Source organism: Nicotiana sylvestris, chromosome 8 (genome assembly GCF_000393655.2).
Source record: "Nicotiana sylvestris chromosome 8, ASM39365v2, whole genome shotgun sequence".
Lineage (NCBI taxonomy): Eukaryota > Viridiplantae > Streptophyta > Magnoliopsida > Solanales > Solanaceae > Nicotiana > Nicotiana sylvestris.
Window position 1 is genome coordinate 4,490,834 of NC_091064.1, and position 17,399 is coordinate 4,508,232.

Consider the following 17,399-nt stretch of genomic DNA (forward strand, 5'->3'; position numbering starts at 1 on the left):
GTAACACCCCAGAACAATATGAAAGAAATACATATATATATATATGGAAAAATAAGATAGAGAGAGAGAGAGAGAGAGAAAAATAAGAACAACATGAAATCAAGAGGCATGATACCAAGCAAAAGCAAAATAGTATCCTTACCAAACTAGTCCCCCAAAGTTATGACATAAGACGATACTCAGTTACCTCCTAATCTACAACCTTAATACTCGACCTCCACATATTTCTATCAAGTGTCATGTCCTCGGGACGATACTATTTACGATATATTAAATATTTGATCTGTTAGACTAAAAATAATATATGCAATATATAATAAAATATATGCGTTTAATTTGCTCTAAATAAATTTATTTCTAATTTTACCTTGACTTTCTTAAAAGATTTAGGGAAGAGAATATTGGAGAAGGACATATTGGTTATTTTGTTATTTTATCCTAAGACCAGTAATCCAAAAATCATTATCCCATATTGAATCAAATAAGAATAACGATTCGTATCAAATTACTTCGATACGGTATTTTATATTATGTGATAAATTAAATTCTGAAATGCTGAATCGAAATTCTTATATCGAACTTAAGTATTAAAACTATTCAATAGTGTCCATATTATTATCCAAGCAGTTCAAAAATGTTCTCCCACTAACGAGGACATATAATTCAAGAATAATTTTGGCCATTTTCACATGAAATAAAAGCCCTTCACGTTTGCATATGTTAGTTGTTAAATTTCTAAAGAAATTAGTCTTGGAGACTTGGCGGGAAATTAAATTTCTTAAGATTTTGCATCATCGCATGCAAAATTGATTTGTGAGGAGATGTCGTTGCATAGTGATCGCTCATCATTTTATAGCTTGAACTCGTTCAAATGTTATAGCGAGATTGTACAAATATCTTAATGTAATTGTAAGTTTAGTAAATTGATTTTCGTATGTTGTGCTTAGTTTCATGGATTTCTTTTTTGTTGAATGTGAATCACTTTACTATATTTGGTAAATTGAAGATTAAAAAAAAAATCGGGTCTTGTTACTGAAATTTTGGTTTGATAAGGAATGGGATTTTCTATCTGATATTCTTTTATTTTTATTTTTTTTAAAGAAAATTACTGATTGTTTTTCTTATTCCTTTCTTTTTTCTTTTTTGTTGAATTGGTCAAGTTAATTCATGTGTATTTTGGGAATGACAAGACAAAGAATCACCCCATTCTTTGAAATTTTCTGGATGCCATTAAGATTGAAAGAAACAACATGAAGAAAAGTATTGATAAAATAGAGGTTATTAATCTTGCGGAGGTTCGCAAAAATAGTACATTGAATGAAAAAGTTCATAAATCATTTAGAAAAAATATTATTTATAAAGACTCGTGTTTGACTAAAAAGTATGAGACCTTTTGTTAAACTAATTAAATAAGAAAATAGAGGGTAAATCCTAATTAAGGATAATCAATTCTAGATTTGAGATGGATAACATGAATAGAAAAATATAGTTGAGTACAAATGGTGGCAGTAGTTATGGACGGATCTAATAGTATGAAAAAGACCATGTAATAAATAACATTAAATGACAATAAAATATAAATAAAGGAGAAGATTCACCCAATCTTGAGTGAGGCGGATCCTCTTTCAGTTGATAAAGATGAATGATATACAAATACAAGAATCTTAGGACCTTTTCGGATCTGATAGGGAGTGTGGGATAATAGATCATTTAATCTCTTTAGAGAGATTTGTTTTTATTTTTTCTAGAGATAGAGAGTCGTACTTTTTTTAGAGAAGTCCTCTGTCCCCACACCCCTTCGTTTACTCTCTCTTCCTATTTATAAGGGATATCCCTAGAAAACCCTAAAAAAATACAATTGGAGGGGATATTCGATAGAATATTCCCTTTGAAGATTACAAAGCAAAACTTATCATTACTTCTATCTGTACTGCTCGACCTCGGCCTTATTGATCATTGCTCGATCTCAGCCTTATTGATCAATGCTCGACCTCGGCCATGCAACTCAATTCGATTCACATGTTACTCGTGATAATTGTTCCGCATGTCAAATTTCTCTAATTTGATTTTGACCCATACAGTTAGTCCCTCCGCTTATCGAGGTCGTCTTTTGGTCGAGCTCGGTGAGCGGACTTCATTAATCGTAGAAGAAATTCAGATGGGGAGGTCAAATACTGAGGATCTCAGCTGAGGGTGTCGATCTTCAGGTCTAGGTGGTATCCCTGCGGACTGAATTTGAGCAGAGTTTGACCGGGGCCAATGACTCGAGTGATGAGTTGATCGAGAAAACAACAGAGTTAGAGAAGGCCAACGAGGCCAGGATGGCGGCTTTGGCAAGGAGGGCGACATCGGAGGAGGTCATCCGCGTCCTTAGATCTGGACGGGCGATTCGGCACTTGTAAGATGCCTTATCAGGTACCTCCTTTGATTTGGAATGCTACTTTTGCTACTTATTTCTGATTCTATTTTTCGAGCGAGGTCAAACGTTAAATCGAGCGAGGTCGGATGTGAGATTCGACGAGGTCGAATGTTGATTCGAGCGAGGTCGAAAGTTGATTCGAGTGAGGTCGAACGTACATTCAAGGGAGGTCGAACGTACATTCGAGCGAGGTCGAACGTCGATTCGAGGGAGGTCGAACGTACATTTGAGCGAGGTCGAATGTTCATTCGAGCAAGGTCAAATGTTAATTTGAGCAAGGTCGAACGTTGATTCGAGTGAGGTCGAATGTTAATTCAAGCAAGGTCGAATGTCGATTCGAGCGAGGTCGAACGTCGATTCGAGCGAGGTTGAATGTTAATTCAAGTGAGGTCGAATATAAATTGTTTAATTGATGCAGCATCGCTTCTGAGAAAATGCGGGTGAGCTTCATGCATTCACGCTTTGCCTACACATATCGGAGAGATTCACATGTTTTTCTGGGATGGCAATCCAATCCCAGTCTATATGGTCTCTCGACATCTTCGGATTTGCTTTGACGACGATCGTTCCTTGTTCGTATATTTGGGAGAATGCTCATGCTTCTATTCCACTTAGAAAAATAGTCAGTTAAACCCAAATGAAGTCGTTCGTTACCTCGATTTGATCGGTCAATGAGTGGAAGGGAGTGACCACGTTCCCTTCTCCAGTTATACTTTTAGTGGCCGCTATCAATTTGGCAAGGCTGTCCACTTCGATATTCATGCTCGAGGGATTTGGTCGAGCTGGCATTCGTCAAACTCGGGTAACGGCTTGTAGATCTCGGCATGGTATTTTTGCAGTCTTTGTTCCTTGATTTGGAAAGTCCCTGCGACTTGATTGACAACAAGCTGAGAGTCGCACCGTAAGACGACTTGTTCTGCTCCGTACTCGAAGGCTAGCTTTAGACCTGCAATTACGGCCTCGTAGCTCGGCTTCGTTGTTAGTCATATCTGGGCATCTTATGGACTGACAAATTACTTCGCTTGTTGGGACCTCGAGTTCGAGTCCCAATCCCGATGCGTTTGTAACCTAATCCAATCCAATCTTGGGTGCACAAAACCAATCTTGAGTTTAGGAACTTGGTATAGTGCTGCATGACATTGACACTAAACCACAAACTTCCTTTTGAGATAAGTAACTTTTAACAAATTATTTTTAACCTTTGCTTCCTTAATGACACTTATTGCAGGTAAAAAATGTGCCTATCATAAAGGACGAAAGGAGATGGAGAAAGTTAAGCCACATATATCACAAAGGCATGCTTTAAAGCTTTTGCCTACAGTTTTTCCAGTTTGCATTTGTAACGAAAGGATGACGCTACAATGAACAAAAAGTGGAACTAATTGAATTTTAGATCTAGAGGAAACTAAAATTTTAACTAGAAAATTCCCACATATAGCGCCAAATTGTTTGACTAAAAAGTATGAGACTTTTTGTTAAAATAATTAAATAAGAAGATAGAGGGTAAATCCTAGTTAAGGATAATTAATTCTAGATCTCAGATGGATAACATGAATAGAAAAAATATAGTAGAGTGTGAATGTTGGCAGCAGTTATGGACGGATACATTAAATAACATTAAATGACAATAAAGAATAAATAAAGGAGAAGATTCACCCAATCTTGAGTGAGGCGGATCCTCTTTTATTTGATAGAGATGAATGATAGACAAATACAAGAATCTCATAACCCTTTTCGGATATGATGAGGGAGTGTGGGATAATCGATCATCTAATCTCTTTAGAGAGATATGTTTTTATTTTTTCTAGAGATAGAGAGTCTGCTCTTTTAGAGAAGTCATCTGCTCTCTCTTCCTATTTATAAGAGATATCCCTAGAAAATTCTAAAAAGTACAATTAGAGGGAATGTTCAGTAGAATATTCCCTTTGAAGATTACAAAGCAAAACTAGCTATTACTTCTATTTGTACTGCTCGACCTCGGTCTCGGAGTATTGATCACTACTCGACCTCGACCTTATTGATCAATACTCGACCTCGGTCTTATTGATCACTGCTCGACCTCGGCCAGACAACTTAATTTGATTCGCAGGTTACTCATGACAATTGTCTCCGTATGTCGAATTTCTCTGATTGATTTTGACTCATACAACTCCTACAAAGGATGATTTAATAATGGTTAAGATGGAGAGATTCAACTAGGAAATCCTAGATTAAAATTCTAGCTAGAAAGGTGGACGATAATTGGTTTGAACATATCTAGTATCTACTCTAACATTTGAAAACAGAGTTCAACTGCCTAGTAGATTAATCGATATACATAATCTTTTAGAGACATTATAAAATTTAATTTATATATGTATATAATATTGTTTTCTTGAAATATTAAACTTAGCTTTTTGCAGTAAATATTTTATTTATTTTTTACTTTTTGTTTTACTTTATTTTATATTATTTATTTATTAGTCCGTTTCAAATAGAACGACAAATTTTATGTTTCTTCAATGAAAAACTTTTGTAAACACAAAAAATTATAACATATTATAACTAATTCAATGACTTATAGTCACACAAATATTATGTATTAAAAATAATAAATTTTAATAATATTATATCAAGTCAAACTAAGTTAAACAATTAAAACAGAAAAAGTAATTACTCATTTCACTTTCTATAGATAATTATCTTTATTATTCTCTTAGAAGACATGAAAATCTTAAAAAAGTTTTACATTATCCTCGTATGGAAGCTAAATTAAAATATACTACTCTCTCCGCCGAGATAATCAAGCAATTGTGGAATTTACTTCTAAGTATATAGCGCAAAATAGATTGGTAGACATAAAGAAGGAGCCAACAATAAAGCTTTTGAAAAATTATGGATTTTTGCAATTCCCCGGTATTTGTTAATGAAGCAATATGCCAACTAGGCAAGGGTCTAATACTCACCTTATTACTACTCTATTTGTGTTTAATCTATCTATCTATCTATTTATCTATCTAACCATAGAGAAAAAGACATTACTTTCTCTAGTTTAATTTATATGACACACTTTTCATATTAATCTGTTTTAAAAAAAAAATAACACATTTCTACATTTGAAAATAATTTACTTTAAACTTTTTATTTTAATAAACTAGTTTCTCGGCACGTGCGGTGCACGTGTATGCCGAGTCATGTTATACATAACTTCATAAAATAATATTAATATTATTATAACAAATCTTTGAGTATATAAGTATAAATTAATGGAAAAGTACAATTTTTTGTGATAGATTAATGTGAATTGTCGCATATTAATTTTTTCGTCGAGGTCAAGATGATTGGATATTATTTGAACCTATGGAAATGAATGATCAAAGTTTAATTGGATATCATCTTGTTAGTTTATCATGACCAGGACTCTTTTTGTCGATATTGATGATCCTCTTGAAATTACTATGTAAAGTTGCTCATGTGAGAAGTGCAAAGCCACGTTTAATCAAGGAGCGTCAAGAAAATATTATATTGTTATTGCTCGGTAAGATTTTTTTCGTTTACGCATGTTTATTGTATTTTGAATCTCCTTGGCTTTTTTATGTGATTAATTTTTTATATTTTGACAAGGTTACATAACCTGTTCATGACAGAACTAATTGGCTAAAGAGTTGCTTGTTTCTATTCCTAACAATCCTTCAAATAAAAACAAATGATGGACGTGAGAGAAACTGAAACTAATCACCTAGTATGCTCTGTAGAAATTGCATGCAAATCTAGAACTTTATTTTTCGCAAAAGGGAGAATTTATGTGGTGATCCATCAACACAAAAGAACTAACAAATAGAAAAAAAACAACAAAATATGAAGTGCTTAATCTATCAAGAACATATAAAGTCTAGTAAAGTTTATCAATTTGGCTAATTCAAACTAATTACATTGTCATTAGCACGACAATATAAATATCTAATGCAAGATATATATATATATATATATAAAGATTTAGACGGCATCCGATGATGAGCTATGGTATTATACGGTACCATAGTTTACTGTCCATTTAATTTTTTTTATTCTTTTATTAGTGAATTTCTTTTATATTTTGATTTCAACAATAAAAGTTCAAGTGTCTAATTAGGAAAATGTGAATGTTGGTACTCTTAGTCCACATAAATTTCATGTAAAACGATTACTCACGTCTAGTGTGTATAAATTCGAGGTATATTTTTGCAGGATTAACACAACAAATACATTTACCAATATCCTTGACTTTTATATTCAATAATTGGCCGATCATGAAAAGTACAATTTTCTAAACTGCTAAAGAAAAAGAACAATTAAAACACGAAGTGCATGTCAACTATTTATTTGCACATAGAAATAAATATTAAATATATAGAATCAAAAGGAGAGAAGAGTGAATTTTGATCAGGAAAGAAATAGTTAAGTAGAATACATGAATAGTCTTAAATTGGAGTAATATCTACATGATTATTGAGTACTGTTAACTAAGTGACATCCAAAAGCAAATAATATATACAATGGCGTCAATTTTCAAGGAAAAGTTTCATCTCTACTGACCAAGACAATTTTTGAATGAAAGTTCATTCCTAACTAACGCCAAAATCTAAAAGTTCGTTCCTAACAAATGCCTCATGTACAAGCTATGGTAAGTATCTCATCTTTGATGGTATTTATATCTATTTCTCATTCGAAGCACTCCTTTTCTTTCTAATTAATGAGATTATATGTCTTACTTGGGAATTCTCATCCTGCAATATATTGCCCATCACTTAATATTCTTTCATTCTTTGGTTGTCTTTGTTATATTTCCACTCCCAAAGAGCATGGAGACAAACTTCAACCTAATACTTCTCATTTGTCATTTTTAGGATATTCATTTATATACATGGTTCTCAATTTATAGACTATGACTATAGTAGTTTCTACGGCCTAATTATAAAACCAGGATCAGTAGAAAATCTATAGGATCAGTAGAAAATCTATTAATGAGTTACCCTTATTGAGAACCCTTTACACCGTACAAATATCATGATCCCAAAATTTTCTTACCCCATAAACTTTTAAAATCACAAGTTTTAAATATATATATATATATATATATATATATATTACTTCAAGTCAAACTAACTAGTATAAATTGAAATGGACGAAGTATGAAAACTTACCATGTTTACGTCATGTGTTTTTTCACTTGGACTTTAAATACTTAATAATGGTTAATCATATATATATATATATATATATATATATATATATATATCTTTTTTAAATTTTATTAAATTGATACCAATGTATTATCAAACACCCCCATGGTTGGGTGTGTGTGTTTTTGTGTTTTGGAGGGGGGGGGGGGTTAGTACTTCCTACTTAACTAGGCGCGGGAAGAGCGAGTCGGGAAGCTAGATAGACTCCTTTTGGAACAAAACACACACTCTCTCTCTCTCTCTCACACACACACACACAGTCGATTATGTTAAATGTAGAATTCCCGGGGGAGACGGAACATTACATAGTCGATTTTGCATGTATAATAATAAGATGATGAGAAACTGTGGACTTTAGCCCTAATCGCCGATTTGATCAATTCACCTATACACACAATCGGAGACCAATGGAGACGCCCACACCGCGTGCTCAATATGTCAGTCGCAATTCCATGTAAGCACAAACACACAGACACACTCAGTTGATCATTCTCTTTTATTGTATTTTTTTGTTTTTATATTATTCCTCAAAAAAAGTATTTGGTGGGTGGGTGGGTGGGTTGTGATTCTTGATTGTGTTGATTTCCGAGAGAAAGTGTAAAATACGACCCTAAATTGATGAACTTTTTTATATGTTAGTATTTTGGGGTCTATAATTTTGATGTTATTGAAGTAAAGCAACACAAACCTAATATTGAAGTAAACCAGAGCTTTGGTCTAGTGGTAAGAAGGCAATGCGTGATGTTACAAAAGCCTAATATTTAAGTGATATGTAAGTGGTTGAAGTGGAGAAGGGTAGAGCGGCGGCTCTGTTATGCACCACGTGGGCCACTGGCCTTTAGGATTTCCTAATTATAGGGCAGCCCGGTGCACTAAGCTCCCTCTATGCACGGGGTTCGGGGAACGACCGGACCATAAGGTATATTGTACGCAGCCTAACCCTACCATTTCTACAAGAGGCTGTTTTCAGCATGAACCCGTGACCTCCTGGTCGCATGGCAGGAAGGATTTCCTAGTTATAATAGAAAGAAAAGAAAGAAAGACAGACTCAGTTGATCATTTTCTTGTTTCTTTTTTCTGTTTTTAATTTTTTAAGTATTTAGGGATATGTGATTTGAGATGGTATTATTGATGCACAGGAAAAGAGTATTTCCAGGTGGGAGTTCAATTGATGCTGAGGTAGTGGAAATATCGCGACCTATCAATTGGAGTTCCAAATCAAAATCTCCGAAGCAAAAGCAGGTATAAAGTTCTTAAAGCTTTTGGCTTTGCAGATAATTTACTTTCTTTTTATTAGGAAAGGAAGAGTTTAAGTTTTTTGCACTAATGGTGTAAAAAATATTTATATAGTCAGGTCTCTTAAAAGGTAATTGTAGCCTTAGAGGTAACTGTATTTAATACTACTTAGCATTTATTGGTAACCTAGACTAAATGATAAGTAGCTTGCTGTAATATGTTGAATTACATTGATGGCGTAAAAGATTTAGTTACACTATCATTGTATATAACTTAAATCCTATTCGAGCAGTGAAATTAAGTTTGTTAACATGGTAATGTTGTGTCCATCACCTGCTCCAAATCATTGTGTCTCCCATCACCCTTCCCAAGAAATCAAGGATTTTTTGGAAGAACTTCTATCACACTCCAACTTCTGTATGCCCTTCTTGAAGTTTATATTGCACATGATCCCCCTGGTCACATCACCTTATTCAAAAAAAAAAAAAAAAGAAGAAGGAAGATCGTTGGTCAGCCCTTCTGATATAACTGCTTGCTACCATAGCCTCTCTATCATCCACCATAATGCAGAATGTCCCATATCTCTGAGTGTGGAGTACTATACCATTATGTATATATATTAGTCATCTGGGTAGAACGGACTACCATTTCAAGGTGTAACAGATTGTATTCCTGATATGAAATTCAGATTATTCTGGATATCTGTCGGAACAAAAAGAATTAAGTGACATGGTGTGTGTGTGTATATATATATATATATTATTTTTTTTAAAAATATTTTTAATCATGGTGTCCGGGCCAGCTATAATTTCCCGGGATACTTGCTGACTCCCGCTAGCAACAGGTACCAGGTAACTTTATCCAACAAGGCTGGGATAGATAGGAAGAAATCACCTAGTGTGTTGTGTCCGCTGGGATTTGCACCAGAGACCGCAAGGTCTCAACCCACTTTATTGACCACTAGACCACACCATATATCCTTGGACTTATGGGCTCCTTACAAACTTGGGGAACATACCTCATTTACATTGTAGTACCTCTTTGGTATTATTTGAATAAAAAATTTCCTCTCGTTAAAAAAGCATCACTTGGAATGTTTCCGATGTCATCATCCCAAGAATGCATTATGCTTATTACGAACAGTATAACTAACGGATCTAGTTCCAGTCCCTCCCCCAAAAAGTAAAATTCCCCTTCAATATGGCTTATTCACTCGAAAACAATCCATTGTTTAAAACTCCATCCTTAGCAGCTACTACCCTTCTCCATAATGTTATAAATTCAAATTTTGAGTTTGATGCTTGATCACATAGTCATGAATTCCAGGCTTGCTTTGCATGACTATGAGAAAATGCAAAGGTTAGGGGGACTTATCCTAGCCGGTTTACCAAGTTTTGCTTTAAAATAGTGCTCCAAGTAATATTTTTTCTCTCCCAATCAAGTTAACACATCATGCATTTGGATGAACACGCAAGAGAAGGTTATGTGACAATGTAATCATATAAGTTTTCTTTTCTCTTTTCTTGCTGAAGACTCGTGCATACTGTCGATGCATTATCCATAGATATAACAACCTTTAAACCCGTCAGCTCAGAAATCATGATATTATTATATCTTCATCCCTTACATACAATGTGGAGTATATCTTAGGATATAAGAAATTTATACCAAGTCTTTTGACTTACTGTTGGTTTAGAAAAGTGTGTTAATTTTACACTATTGGAATGTTCGAAGTTACAGACTGCAAAAACAAGGAAGTAGAATTAACTGTAATGCTTGATTATTGGATTCGTATATGGGAACGTGTAATAAGTTTAGAATGGTGAGGAAGTGAGTTAGCATCTAGCTTATTGTCTCATATTTTTTTCTGTGCTTCTGTGTACAGAAGTAAATCTGTAGAAAAAAGGACTTGGTTCCTTCTTTTTTTTTTTTTTTGAATTGAGTTGTTTTGTTATCAGTGAGCTGTTTAGGTGTGGGCGGAAGCTGTATTAAAATCCCAGTTCAATTTTTTCTCAAATCTATTTTGTCCCTGGTTCAAATGGACTTTTTCACATTTTTGGCCTTTATTTGGTACTACTGGATTGGGGGAGGTGGGGTTGGTGGAGATAGAAGATCTCTTGAGGGGGTGGAAAAAGTTCTTGTACGGTTGAGAGCTAATCTTTTGGTTTTAGTAAATTTTGGTGCACCCACAAACTGTTAGCATAGATGATTGGGGGTCTTTTATGGAAAACCATATTCTTGTCCAGGTGTTTTAGTTTTTGTGTATCACTTCTATATGGGAAATTTTCACACATCAGTAAATTATTACGTTATCAAAATAACGAGAATAAAGTGCGTAGGCATTTTCACCAAGGGTGTAGCCTAATAGACAATGAAGCTAAATGAACCATGGGAGCCCAGAGTTCAAAATCCTAGCAGAGGCAAAAATACTCAAGGTGATTTTTCCTATTTGTCGAAATCTTGGTGGGACAGAGTTAGTTGATGTGGTAGTAGGTACCTGTAGATTAGTGAGGTGAGCGCGCGTTGGCCCATGCGCCACCATTATAAAAGAAGTGCTCAGGTTACTTACCCTGCCTTCAACATGATCTTGTTGTACATTCTTTAAGATCTTTTATAAAAGTTAATTTGAATTTATTTTTTCTTTTTAAATGATTAAAAGTTCCTATTTCCTCCCTTAGAAATCTTTTTATATGTATGAATGCCTCTTCAGGAAAAAAGAAAATTGAAAAAGGACTAGAGTCCCTCTGATTAGCTAACCCCTCTTTGTATCTTTTCTGAATTGACTGTGTGTATGTATATGCTTTTTATTTAAAATTTGTAAGAGATTCTGCTGGAACCTTGGTTCTATTGTCAAGACAAGCTATTATTGTTTTGAATTGAATCTTTTTTCCTTTCAACTTTGTGTCGGCTATGATTCTAGTGCTAATGTATTATTTTGTAGGTTATTTGCCATGAAATAATAGATGTTGACATGGAAGAAGATATTAGCGATGTTAAGCACATTGATGGAAATGTAAAATCTAGTGGCAAGGGGAAGGTAATCAGAGGATTGCCAACGCGATCTTCTCATACTACTGGTTCTGTTCATCTTCTATGCTGTTCTTTTGGGTGACTAATTTTGTCAATAACCTCTCTTGCAGGATATATTGGTCGATGTTTCCCTTGGTCATGGTAGTTCAGCTAATAGTGGACCAGTAGATGGGGCTCAGTCTTCAAAGAAGAAGTGCCCTTCAGCATCAGATAATCCAATTACTATAGATGATTTTGTTATTGATGAGCACATAGACATGTATTATGATGACTTGCTGTATGATGGTGTTATGAAATCACATTTTGATAACATGGATATTCCCCCTGGAGTTGAGGCTCCAATCCCATGGATGCCTTGTCCCGCCGATGGAAAAATGGGATCAAGGAACCAGTCCACTTCATTTAGCAGCTCAACTCTTGTTAGTCAGCCTATACAGTTTGGGCAGTCTTGGTCATCTCTAGGACCTGCTTTAGGCAAAGAGAGACTATTATCCATTGGAAGTTCAAATTTTGAGGGAACAAGTAGTTCAATGAACTTCTCATCTGGGGCAGAAAAACATTTGTTTTCCCATTGTACAACGAAATTCCATCCATCCCATGCTACAGCTTCTTATGGTTGGGATAACCAATCTACTCCTAGTGCGTTTTATCCCCCAAATTTTTCCATGGGATCTCCGGTGCCTGATTGGACGAATTTATTACTTAATCCAACCACTCAGGTCTCATCAGGATTTACTCATGCGTCAGGGGCTGCAAACTATTTCCCTCAGGAAATGGGTTTTGCACCCTTTAATCCGGGTTTGCTTAAAAGTGCAAAAACTACAGCAAGTCCATCAATTCCTTTGGGGCCTGCTTCTAATGGGGAACAACATACAGAATTAGGTGAAACTCTGAAGAAGCTCCGTCTTTTCAAAACATTTGATACTGTTCAGGATTATACAGACCACTACTATTCTGCTTCTCCAAAAAACCAGGTTAGTTAATCCCAAGTAAGATTCGGAAACTATAATTACTTCTGGCTTCATCTTCTTATTGTATCTTTCACCCTGTTACAGCCTTCTAAGAATTGGGCCAAAAAAATACAGGAGGAATGGAAAATCCTGGAGAAAGATCTGCCTGGTATTACAAGCAAAGTTCCATGTGATGTGTTATGATATTCTTTTTCATCAAACTTCTGAAATTTAACAAACAAAAGCCTAGAAATACTGTCTAGTATAGTCTTAAAAGCTCAGCCTTCCATGTGTAACTATAACACATGCTTTTGCAATTTTTTCTGACCACTCTCATCTGGTCATCTTTTATTGAGCAGATACAATATTTGTCAGGGTGTATGAAACAAGAATGGATCTGTTGAGGGCAGTTATTAAGGGAGCTGATGGAACTCCATATCATGATGGCCTTTTCTTCTTTGATGTTCTCTTTCCAAGCAACTATCCCAATGTTCCACCGGTATGTATTTTGCTCATGGGCGGAGCCAGGCTGGCGCTGAACACCCTTCGCCGGAAAATTACACTTTGTATATGAGTTCAAAACTTTTTTATGTATATATTAGCTGTTCAATCCCCTTGATTTTTTCCGCGTGTTTACTTTTTTTTTTTTTTTTAATTTTCTGAATCCCCGCTGTGAAAATTCTGGCTCCGCCACTGAACTCTCTGAATACTGTACTACTTTATCCTATTTCAACCTTAAGCCTAACACCTCACAACCTATTGTTGCCAGCAAGTTCACTACCATTCGTTTGGCCTTCGACTCAATCCTAATTTATATGCTTGTGGAAAAGTCTGCCTGAGTCTTCTCAACACTTGGAGCGGCTCAGGGAAGGAGAAATGGATCCCTCGTGAGTCTACCATGCTACAAGTTTTGGTGTCCATACAAGGGCTAATTCTGAATGCAAAGCCCTATTTCAATGAGCCTGGTTGGGCAGACATGAGAGGGACACCTAAAGGAGAAGCAAGCTCGCTGCAGTATAATGAGAGTACTTATATTTTAAATCTGAGAACAATGGTCTTCTCCATGAGGCGGCCACCAAAGGTATCCTTATTTTCTTAACCATCTAATGCCAAATAAGGTTTGTTATGCTGCATGTCATTTACGACTTTTTCGCTTCTTTCACGCTTGTGTTTCTACATTAAATACTAATTCCAGTCGTGGCTCTTGCTACAGCACTTTGAGGATTTTGTAGCAGGGCATTTTGTACAAAGTGCTCTGGATATACTCGTGGCGTGTAAGACGTATATGGATGGTGCTCAAGTAGGTAGCCTTGTCAAGGGAGGTGTTCAGGATGTCGATGAGGGTGACAAGAGCTGCTCACCGAGTTTTAAGGCTTCCTTGGCGGGATTTATCAAGACGGTTATAGATGCATTTACTGAAATTGGTGCAAAGGATTGTGAGAAGTTTCTTTACTTGGCGCAATCAGGACCTGTTACGAGCTTCCTCAATAAAAAAAGAGGAACAGGCAAAAGAAAATGAGCTATTTCCATGGTTGACCAATGAGAATGATGTAGAGGGATGCTGACATTGGATTTTGACTATAGATAGAACTGACTTAATGTTGTACAACTTGTTCAACTTTATTATGGTGCAATTATCAACATAATTGGGTAATATAATGTAAAGGAACCAAATATTTTTTTTCTGCATCATCCATGTCGGGATATGTATAGCTCATGCTATACTTTCCTTCAGCTTATTCAGTGTTTTCTTTCTTCTGGTTTTTATGAGTTCGTAGACAGCAAAGGTAGAGCTCTTTAGACCATGATGTATTCATCTGATTTATAATATGTATAGCTCCTATAATTTATACAGGCTTATTCATGGTTTCTTTCTCAGAATTTGTTAACATCAAATATGAAAGTTATTATAGAGTGTTTGTGTTACTCGGACTCTTCGTAAATTCTGTTGAATGTGTGTTGGGTCCTCCAAAAGTTATGCATTTTTTAAGGATCCAACACAAAAAGTTCGAACCACTGTTTAAATTCGAGCCACTTTAGTCCACTTGTTGCACCATGCAGGGTTCAGAAGTACACTGGCGACATAGTGGGATGGCTCATCTGTATGAATGGTACTAATTATTTATCCTAGAACTAAATCAAATACACATGTTCTTTAACTTATAAATATTAAAATGAGAGTACGAGGGTGTTTGGCTAAGCTTATAAGCTGGTTAAATTGGCTTATAAATACCTTTTTGGCTTATTTACATATTTGGTAAACACCTAAAGTGCTTACAAATCAAGTGCTTATAAGCTAAAATCAACCATAAGTCATAAATTGGTCACCCCTAATTTATGACTTTTCGGATTATAAGCACTTTTATTTTGATCAAGACTTTTACTAATTTATACCTAACAATATTTTTTAATTACAAAAAAAAATTCCAATTTTTTTTTCTTACTTTCTCTTCGTACTATATTCGTTGTTCATCCTTTTCTTGAACTTTTTAAATTTAAAATATTTTTGTAAAGTTTTAACGGTATTTTAGTCGTGTTAACAAAAGAATAATTTATCAGCACTTTTCTACCAAACACATCAACTGTTTAATACAAGTTTCAACATGTCAATCCAATACGTAAATGCTTATTTACACAATCAGTTTCAACGCTTAAAAATGCTTTTCAACACTTTAAGCTTATTATCTATTTACAATTAGCTAATCCAAATGGGCTTTACATGTTGCTTAATCATTGATATATGTTACATGTATTAATATTAACTAGTAAATTAATCCGCGCTTCGCGCGATTTTCTGGAAGAACACAAATGACATTACAAAAATAATTTTTTTGTGTGAATTTTGTTGAAAAATATGAAGAATCGTGAGAAATGGTGAATTACATTCTTATTTATATAAATCAGGCTACTAATACCATATCAACAAAAATTTAGTCAAGTAGAACAATGAAAGAAAAGGCACAAATATATTTGCTTCTAAATCTTTTTGAATGAGAATTTACAATATAGTTCGAATAAAACTATTTCATGTCACACTATATCAGCATTCAGTACTTCAAAATTACCATCAAATGCGCTTGAAAGTGACGCTCTTCGGAAGTCTTAATTTCACATTCAGTCCTTGAATATAACAACAACGAAAAAAGTAAAAAATCTATTGATTGAAAAGAAAATAAAGAAAAAGGGTTAGTTACCCCAAAAAGGATTATCACGTATAAGGGGAAAATCAAAAGTTTAGTGAGCCAAAAAAAAGTAGAGTTTATAATATTACATCTCATTTAATAGTGAATTTATTTTGAATATTTTCTTCATAATTTGTTCTAAAAAAATTCTCAAATAAAAGGGATTAGGTTTCGATTAATATTTTACTTTAGTTCTTCTAGGACAATAGACGGCAAAGTTAATTATTTTCTACTAATTTTAGAACTGCGTTAGCCGTTTCTAGTAACTTTATAAATAGTATAGTAATATTTTTGTTATATAACACTGTAGCAGATATATTTGGTTAATTTTTCTCAAATAGTAATTCCGATGTATAAATTAATTTATATGCTTTTTGAGTAAAATGATTTTTTTAATGGACGTCTTGTTATTTGATTTTCTTCTTTTTATTTGAAATCTAATTCTTACACATACAATATAAGATGTATAAAAGAAAATCGAAACTAATCGAAGTAGACAAACGAATTAATTAAAGTAGGAAAAAAATATAAGAACAAACAATGCCAACTTTTTGTGTTTAAAGACAAAATTGAACTAAAAAAATTCATGTTGTTGTTCGAATTTCTTCCTTTTATTTGAAATCTAATTTTTATACACGTGATATAAGATGTGATTTCGTTATCTCAAGTTTTCAATTTTTTTAAGGAAAACAAAATTCAAAGTAAAAAAGAATAAAAGAACAAATAATGCCAAGTTTCCATGTGAAGACTGAATCAAATTTAAAAAAAGTTCATGTTGTAGCTTTTAGTTTCACTCTTGTGTTGTTCTTTATTTCCATTTTTTCACGGAAAATTATCAGCTATGTCCATTTATAAGTAGCTCATTACAAAAATTGACTAATTGATAAAATATTTCTAATATTAGCCAATTAGCTATTTGTAGCAAAAAAAATATCAATTTTTTGTTTTTTGAGTGGGTGTTATTAGAATAGATTGGGCACAACTTAAGGAGCTTGAATCTCAGTTTTGGGATGATTTGGTGAAGTTTTGAGGTGGTTTGAATTGAAAATTCGAAGTAAAAGCTGAACATGAAAAAAAAAATGATATGTGTATGACACTGTGTATCACATATGTATCATATTTGTATCAATTGTGTATCATATATATATCCATGTATACCTGTGTGTGAGATATATGCGTGATACATGTTTGATACATGTGTCGCAGAAGACTTGTTTGAACTCAATTTAATTACGAATTTTGATACAAAACCAGTCCAAATCACCTCCAATCTTCCTCAATTTTTGTATATCGACTTATCTATATATTTTCAATGAATTTCAACTATACCCATTGAAAAAGTTCCTTTTTTGTTTAGATTTTTGGAAGATTGTATAGATTT

General features: G+C 34.1%; 1 protein-coding gene across 1 annotated transcript; it reads left to right on the forward strand.

The window, feature by feature from the left end:
* The first annotated feature begins 7,805 nt into the window (after window positions 1-7,805).
* On the forward strand, window positions 7,806-14,700 carry LOC104212422 (probable ubiquitin-conjugating enzyme E2 26). The gene is made up of 8 exons (XM_009761669.2): window positions 7,806-8,074; window positions 8,760-8,862; window positions 11,798-11,893; window positions 11,997-12,860; window positions 12,942-13,005; window positions 13,196-13,335; window positions 13,606-13,917; window positions 14,050-14,700. Exons 1-8 carry the CDS (start codon window positions 8,028-8,030, stop codon window positions 14,353-14,355), a joined length of 1,932 nt encoding a protein of 643 aa, XP_009759971.1. The 5' UTR covers window positions 7,806-8,027; the 3' UTR covers window positions 14,356-14,700.
* The last annotated feature ends 2,699 nt before the right edge of the window (window positions 14,701-17,399 follow it).

What these genes read in the sequence shown, in the direction of transcription:
- LOC104212422 (XM_009761669.2), top strand. Translation starts at nt 8,028, where the DNA reads ATGGAGACGCCCACACCGCGTGCTCAATATGTCAGTCGCAATTCCAT. An exon ending in AATCTCCGAAGCAAAAGCAG is followed by an intron (nt 8,863 to 11,797) that starts GTATAAAGTTCT and finishes ATTATTTTGTAG; the next exon opens with GTTATTTGCCATGAAATAAT. An exon ending in CCATGAGGCGGCCACCAAAG is followed by an intron (nt 13,918 to 14,049) that starts GTATCCTTATTT and finishes CTCTTGCTACAG; the next exon opens with CACTTTGAGGATTTTGTAGC.